The following is an 8,654-nucleotide window of genomic DNA, read 5'->3' as shown; positions in this document are numbered from 1 at the left end:
TCACTGGGGAGTGTGTGACTGTAGCCTGCTGGATGGGGAAGTTTGCCGAGGTGCCAGAGAACACGACTAACAAGCAGAAGAACAGCTCCCAGGGTTCTAGAACAGTTTGTAGGAAGCTGGCAAAGGAGCACTGCTGAACTTGCTCGGGTGCCTGTGAAACTTGCCAAGAAAGCACCCGGGGACTGTCACTAAACGTTGCTGGACGTGAGCGTCACAGGTGCCCCAAAGGACGGCCAAGCACCCCGGAACAAGAAGTGCGGAGCACATTCCGGGACCCGGAAGAGAAGCTGCCTCTTCCTGCCGGGTCCTTTCCATCCTCTCTACCGACAAAGCTTAACATCGCGCCAGCTGGCAAGGAGAAATGTTTACAAGGCGCATGTCGAGAATTACCCTCTGAATCTACGAAGGGAGAACTTGTAGTTCAAAGGCAATAAGCTGATAACTGGCACATCTTTCATACACACTCCTCCACACACAGTTGAACTTTCAAGCAATGGTGAAATGACTCTGTTTCCATCTCACAAGCTAAGTCTGTCCTTTGAACAAGTGAAGAAGTTCTCATCCTTTCTCTCAAATGAGGAGACCTGTGGTCCCAACAGTCACTACGGATCACTGGCTGTATTAATTACTTCTAAAATTCAGAGGGAATTCCACTGAAAATTCTGTTATACACAGACTAAATTCTAAAGTTAATCTCTCTCAAGTGGTATATAGAATGATGTGAGGAGAAGGAAGCAGGAAATAGGAGTGTAGGCAGAGGAACACATGAAAGTAAAGAGCAAGAAGAAAATGTAGAAAACTATTACATTCTTTGGTTCCTGATTTGGTGGTGATGCTGCAGTTGATATAGATGACATTTTTTCTTATTACACATTTTATATTTTCCCTGCTCAGAGCCATTACCTAGTGGTGTGACCCAATTCTTCATTCTCAAAGAATCTGAGTACTCAAAAATCTTGTCTTTTTATTGGTTGTTGTAATTTAACATTAACCTTTAGTATTGGTCATGGAAGTGCCAAGAGGCTCCCCTAGGAAGTCTCCTGGGTTCCAGACATAGTCCTTTTAATATTTGATATGTAGCAACAACCCATTCCTCCTTGGTAATTGGTATCAACCACTGTAGTCAGTAGAGTAACCTCATTTTCTATTCATTGGTTGTGAGACATATATAACCCAAATAGCCACATGGAAGTCTTATCTTCCAGTTCAATGAAACCATTGCTGTGTTCCCTGGTGAAAGCATTATTTCTTTTAGAGAATAAGAACTAATACAACTCAAAGTTACAAACATTACATGCAAAAATCTTGCTAGTGAGTTACTGAAGATAACAGTGAGGGGTCCACTCCCAGTGCCACCTCCTTGATTTCTGGAATCATGCATTCTGCCTATGGGGAGACAACACCATTACTTATCTCCGCTATAAAGCATGCATTGCATCTGAAGAGACAGAATGCCATATTTTTAGAGCTGTTTTTCAACTGGTGCTATTATAGAATCAGTGTGTGTGTGAGTGCTCAGTCATGCTGTCCCCTTTGTGGCCGCAGGAACTATAGTCCACCAGGCTCCTCTGTCCCTGGAATTTTTCAGGCAAGAATACTGGAGTGGGTTGCATTTCCTACCCCAGGGGATTTACTGACCCAGGGCTCAAACCTGTGTTTCTTGCATCTCCTGTATTGGCAGGTGGATCCTTTACCACTGTGCCACCTGGGAAGCCCATAGAACCAGTAAGCCATTCTAAATTTAATCAGGTCAGCCATTTCTGGATGACAGGGTATATGGTAAGATAAATAATTCTGTGGGTGTGTGCCCATGGCTGTAACCTTTTGCTGTGAAAATACTTTCTTCCTCACAAAAAATGCTGTGGGGAATATCTTGCTGAAATTAGGCACTCTGTCAGTTTATGAGGATAAGGCTGGCCGAGTACATTAAGCAAAGAAGACAAATCCGTATGCAGGTATAAGTGTTCTCCAGTGAGAACAAATCTCAGCCATCTCCATCATAGGAGATATCTAATCACAATGGTGTGATCACACACCTAGAGCCAGACATCCTGGAATGTGAAGTCAAGTGGGCCTTAGAAAGCATCACTATGAACAAAGCTAGTGGAGGTGATGGAATTCCAGTTGAGCTGTTTCAAATCCTGAAAGATGATGCTGTGAAAGTGCTGCACTCAATATGCCTGCACATTTGGAAAACTCAGCAGTGGCCACAGGATTGGAAAAGGTCAGTTTTCATTCCAGTTGCAAAGAAAGGCAATGCCAAAGAATGCTCAAACTACCACACAATTGCACTCATCTCTCATGCTAGTACAGTAATGCTCAAAATTCTCCAAGCCAGGCTTCAGCAATACATAAACCGTGAACTTCCAGATGTTCAAGCTGGTTTTAGAAAAGGCAGAGGAACCAGAGATCAAATTGCCAACATCTGCTGGATCATCAAAAATAAAAGAGAGTTCCAGGAAAAACATCTATTTCTGCTTTCTTGACTATGCAAAAGCCTTTGACTGTGTGGATCACAATAAACTGTGGAAAATTCTGAAAGAGATCGGAATACCAGACCACCTGACCTGCCTCTTGATAAACCTGTATGCAGGTCAGGAAGCAAGAGTTAGAACCGGACATGGAACAACAGACTGGTTCCGAATAGGAAAAGGAGTATGTCAAGGCTGTATATTGTCACCCTGCTTATTTAACTTATGTGCAGAGAACATCATGAGAAACGCTGGGCTGGAAGAAGCACAAGCTGAAATCAAGATTGCTGGGAGAAATATCAATAACCTCAGATATGCAGATGACACCACCTTTATGGCAGAAAGTGAACAGGAACTCAAAAGCCTCTTGATGAAAGTGCAAGAGGAGAGTGAAAAAGTTGGCTTAAAGCTTAACATTCAGAAAACAATGATCATGACATCTGGTCCCATCACATCATGGCAAATAGATGGGGAAACAGTGGAAACAGTTTCAGACTTTATTTTTTTTTTGGCTCCAAAATCACTGCAGATGGTGACTGCAGCCATGAAATTAAGATGCTTACTCCTTGGAAGGAAAGTTATGACCAACCTAGATGGCATATTCAAAAGCAGAGACATTACTTTGCCAACAAAGGTCTGTCTAGTCAAGGCTATGGTTTTTCCAGTAGTCACGTATGGATGTGAGAGTTGGACTGTGAAGACAACTGAGTGCCGAAGAATTGATGCTTTTGAACTGTGGTGTTGGAGAAGACTCTTGAGAGTCCCTTGGACTGCAAGGAGATCCAACCAGTCTATTCTGAAGGAGATCAGTCCTGGGTGTCCTTTGGAAAGACTGATGCTAAAGCTGAAACTCCAGTAGTTTGGCCACCTCATGCGAAGAGTTGACTCATTGGAAAAGTCTCTGATGCTGGGAGGGATTGGGGGCAGGAGGGGAAGGGGACGACAGAGGATGAGATGGCTGGATGGCATCACCGACTCGGTGGACGTGGGTTTGGATGAACTCCGGCAGTTGGTGATGGACAGGGAGGCTTGGCATGCTGCAATTCATGGGGTTGCAAAGAGTCGGACACGACTGAACGACTGAACTGAACTGAGCTCCTTTTCAGGGTAAATAGCAAAATATGTACAGCAGACTGCAGAAACAGAGGGAGAACGACAGAGGGCGCTGCTCCCTTTCGTTGGTGGTTTGATAATAAATTCGTCTTTAAATTCTGAGCAGCTTTCTCTCTTGCTCATCCTACAGCATGATCCTGTAGGGGAGTTTGTCTTGCATAACACATGAACCAAGATTTTCTTGAAGATTTCAACAAAGGATCAAGAAACGAGAGGAGTAGTTTTTTCAATTTTCGTGTATCCCCAAACTCTGCCTCCACAGCTTCTGAGCCAGCTATGCTCTCGGCTTTGTACTTAGGACTTGTGACCTTGTTGATAATGCGTGAGTAACATTTATTTAAAATTTCTAAGATATTCTAGTCCTTTGTTTTAGGATGTCATGTAACCTCTATCAAGCGGGAGATGGTCCCTCTTCCTTAGCCAACTTAACAAAGTCTTACTGTGTGTGTGTGTGGTTTTTTTCTTTAAGGAGGGACCAGTGCAGACTCGGTGACCCAGACAGAAAGTGTTGTTACCCTCCCCGAGACGGCATCTCTGACTCTGAAGTGTACTTATCAGTCCAGCTATTCAGTTTCTCTTTTCTGGTATGTCCAGTACCAAAACAAAGAGCTTGAGCTGCTCCTGAAAAGCTCATTAGGAAACGAGAAGGTGACCAGCAGAGGCTTTGAAGCCACTCATATCTCGAGTGACAGCTCCTTCCACCTGCAGAAATCCTCCGTGAAAACATCAGACTCAGCTGTGTACTACTGCGCCCTGAGTGACACAGTGAGAGAGGCTGCAAGGAGATCTGAACACAAACCCAAGGGCACAGATGGGGTCAGGCTGTGGGCAGCTCTCCAGAGTTCTATGCTAGAGGCATCGTCAAAGTACTTTCAGCTCTGAAGCTCAGAACTAAGAACCTTGAAATTCTTGCATTGCCCTACAGAGAAGAATCTGGGGTTCAGTTCAGTTCAGTTGCTCAGTCATGTCCGACTCTTCACGACCCCATGAATCACAGCACGCCAGGCCTCCCTGTCCATCACCAACTCCCAGAGTTCACTCAAACTCACATCCATTGAGTTGGTGATGCCATCCAGCCATCTCATCCTCTGTTGTCCCCTTCTCCTCCTGCCCCCAATCCCTCCCAGCATCAGAGTCTTTTCCAATGAGTCAACTCTTCTCATGAGGTGGCCAGACTACTGGAGTTTCAGCTTTAGCATCATTCCTTCCAAAGAAATCCCAGGGCTGATCTCATTTAGAAAGGACTGGTTGGATCTCCTTGTAGTCCAAGGGACTCTCAAGAGTCTTCTCCAACACCACAGTTCAAAGCATCAATTCTTCGGCGCTCAGCCTTCTTCACAGTCCAACTCTCACATCCATACATGACCACTGGAAAAACCATAGCCTTGACTAGATGGACCTTAGTCGGCAAAGTAATGTCTCTGCTTTTCAATATGCTATCTAGGTTGGTCATAACTTTTCTTCCAAGGAGTAAGCGTCTTTTAATTTCATGGCTGCAGTCACCACCTGCAGTGATTTTGGAGCCCCCCAAAAATAAAGTCTGACATTGTTTCCACTGTTTCCCCATCTATTTCCCATGCAGTGATGGGACCGATGCCATGATCTTCGCTTTCTGAATGTTGTTCCTTTAAGGCAACTTTTTCACTCTCCTCTTGCACTTTCATCAAGAGGATTTTTAGTTCCTCTTCACTTTCTGCCATAAGGGTGGTGCCATCTGCATATCTAAGGTTCTTGATATTTCTCCCGGCAATCTTGATTTCAGCTTGTGTTTCTTCCAGTCCAGCGTTTCTCATGATGTTCTCTGCATAGAAGTTAAATAAGCAGGGTGACAATACACAGCCTTTTCCTATTTGGAACCAGTCTGTTGTTCCATGCCTGGTTCTAACTGTTACTTCCTGACCTGCATACAGATTTCTCAAGAGGCAGGTCAGGTGGTCTGGTATGCCCATCTCTCTCAGAATTTTCCACAGTTTCTTGTGATCCACACAGTCAAAGGCTTTGGCATAGTCAATAAAGCAGAAATAGATGTTTTTTTCTGGAACTCTCTTGCTTTTTCCATGATCCAGTGGATGTTGGCAATTTGATCTCTGGTTCCTCTGCCTTTTCTAAAACCAGCTTGAACATTAGGAAGTTCACGGTTCACGTATTGCTGAAGCCTGGCTTGGAGAATTTTGAGCATTACTGTACTAGCATGAGAGATGAGTGCAATTGTGTGGTAGTTTGAGCATTCTTTGGCATTGCCTTTCTTTGCAACTGGAATGAAAACTGACCTTTTCCAATCCTGTGGCCACTGCTGAGTTTTCCAAATGTGTAGGCATATTGAGTGCAGCACTTTCACAGCATCATCTTTCAGGATTTGAAATAGCTCAACTGGAATTCCGTGGGACAGTGTAAAGAGGAACCTATATGCTTTTCTCCAGAAATGCCTGATTTTGGCCCATTCACATTCCCCCAAAAGGCACAGAATCCCTTGAAGTGTCATTAACTCTTCGGTAACAATTCAGTTGATATATGCTGAAATATTTCATAACTTGTTAATGAAAACTCCCAGGAACATTGTTAATGGATGACTGTGTGATCTGGAAGGTAGTCTCTGGTTTTAATAATTCAGACTACTTGTATGTCTTGCTGAGATACATCTGCAGACACTTCATCTTCAGTGACTAAGAGCTTTATTCTCTCTTCCCTTGACTTTTTCATCCCTATGGCTGCTACAGCAATGCTGCTACCTAAGTAAGCTCCAGGAGGAGAGTTTTTTGACAAGATAATCCTTCTGACAATGGCCCTGTGGGTCAGAGCAGCCCAGGTGGTAAATATTGCAGGCATGTTGTGTATTGTTTGTATTCAAACAGGATACAGGATATTCTCTTTGCCAATAATAATGCCACCTCAGGGGAAATCTATTCATCAGTCATATTTCTGATATATGGAAAAAGTGTTTATGTACTCTTACAATAAGCTATCTTTGGAGTGGAGTGAGCTTTTCACCTGCTCCAAGAAACTAGGAGAAAATATAACCCACTTCCAAGGCAGGAGCATCTCCCCACTCCTCTGCCCACGAGCAGGAATGTGGAGCCCCTTGGGTCAGCGCTCTGCAACAATCATGCCCAGTGCACAGAGCATCCCCTCTGCATCTCTGAAGGTTGAACTCCTGTCCGCGCCTTTGGAGACCAGCCTTTCTGGAAGGACAGTGGGGGACACAGAAGGTGTGAAAAGAGATATGTTTTACTGCCAGGCAGTCAGGGAGATGTGGCCTAGACACTGATTATTTGTCATCTCATAATTTATAAGCACAGCAATCAAAATACAGAGTTTAATAATTAGAATAGTTTTAATGGTCCTGGAGGAGGTAGTCCCCATCCTCATTTAACAGCGTGGATGTCTGGACACCCACCTGAAGGTCAGTGCAGACTTCCTCCCTAACATCCTAGAGTGCTGCACACTGGATGTTGGCCACCTGAGCACTGGGGTTTCAACATCTTGGTAAACAGGCCAGAGAAAGGGAGAGGGAGATGAAAAAACAAAAATAAATCTTACAATGAAAAAAAAAAAAGTATTCAAGCAGGGTTTATTTCCCTGGTGGTAACTGTATCAGCTCCCTACTTCTGGTCTGATCTCTCATTCCACATCTCTGGGTCCAGGCTAGTGGGACTACAGACGGAGCAGAGGATTTTTTTTTTTTTTTTTGCTTACCTGCTCCTCAGTCAACTGAAAACAATTTGAAATAGCAATCATGTCTGGTGGACCCTAGGGATTCCTGAACATGCACAAAAGTTTAAGAGCACCTAAGTGATCCGCTGAGCCAGAGAGTCCTACCAGCATGATAACTTAACTCAAGACCCTAATTTTAGGGGCAATTTTGGTTCAGGGGATAGGGCTCTGCACTCCCAAAGCAGGGGTCCCAAGTTCAGTCTTTGGTTAGAGAACTAAATCTCACAAGCTGAAGCTAAGACCCAGGGCAGCCATAAACAAATAACAACTCAGAAAACAGCTGTGGATTAAAAAGTAACTCTAATTTTAGTAGGAGTTCATTTTAACTGGTGAGAAAATCTCTGTAGGTGGAAAGGTACATTTCAAGAAGATTGTTCTTGAAATTGCTCTTAGTCAGTTCAACTGACCAAGTCATGGCCACTGTTGCTGGATTGACAGCACTGCCCTGAAAACCCGTGTGAGGCAACCTCACACCTGACTGCAGCCACAAAGTCTCCATGCCTTACAATGGTTCATGTCAGCAAAGAACAATGTTTTGACTTCTTACCATAATACAACCATACTTTTCGTAAAGTAAATCTTAGAAAAAGAAGCAGCTATGAAATGACTTTATTATATCTTCTGCTGGGTTCATCCACTTGCACAAATAATTGCACAGGAACCTAGACAAACAGGCTGATAGACACTGAGCACACAGCTCTTTCCACTGAGATTCCTGAGTCTCTAATAAAATAAATAAACAGGAGCCTGATAAACATGCCTTTGAAATGAAGTAAGCCTGGTTAATATATTAAGCATCTGAACTTGATTTTCTAAAAAAAAAATACTTAGTTGAATTAAAACAGGAATGTGACAAGCACTATATCCAAGTATGGTCCAGGGGCCCCAAAGGAGATCTTTTCAGGGAGGTTTACCAAACTCACTGAGGTTTCTCTCTTTATTGCAGATGATCACTCAGCCCAAGACTCACCTTGGATCTACTCCCTCCTCATGCTACCACCTTGCCCTTGTCTCTCCCTTTCTCTCTTTTGTCCACATCCCTCATCTCTTGTACACTGGTCCACAAATCTCTAGGTTCCATCTCAATCCCCAGTGAGACAGTTTTGGCAAACCCCTCATGCACTGGCGCCTGGAAGCTGCCTCCATGAAGTAAGCTGGGCAATGTCAGTGCTCATCTCATCTGCCTTCCTTGTCTCTGTGCTACCTGATGTACAAGATCCAAAATTTGTTTCATATATTTTGTCCAGTTTTCTAGTTGTAAGGTCAACTCTACCTTTAACTGTGAAAAAGAAGTAATGGTAATTTTTTTGGGCATTTTTACAACTGTGTCATTTTATGATGGTAGGGTATGTAATAATA

General features: G+C 43.6%; 1 gene segment (V, D, J or C); it reads left to right on the top strand.

Annotated features, from left to right (window-relative positions):
• The first annotated feature begins 3,705 nt into the window (after positions 1-3,705).
• LOC121820060 (T cell receptor alpha variable 18-like) lies at positions 3,706-5,401 on the top strand. The segment is given in 2 exon segments: positions 3,706-3,906; positions 4,054-5,401. Coding segments are annotated over 2 exon segments (570 nt in total).
• Positions 5,402-8,654: the final 3,253 nt, after the last annotated feature.

Source organism: Ovis aries, chromosome 7 (assembly GCF_016772045.2).
Source record: "Ovis aries strain OAR_USU_Benz2616 breed Rambouillet chromosome 7, ARS-UI_Ramb_v3.0, whole genome shotgun sequence".
NCBI classification, from domain to species: Eukaryota; Metazoa; Chordata; class Mammalia; order Artiodactyla; family Bovidae; genus Ovis; species Ovis aries.
This window is presented reverse-complemented; position numbering and strand designations above follow the sequence as displayed.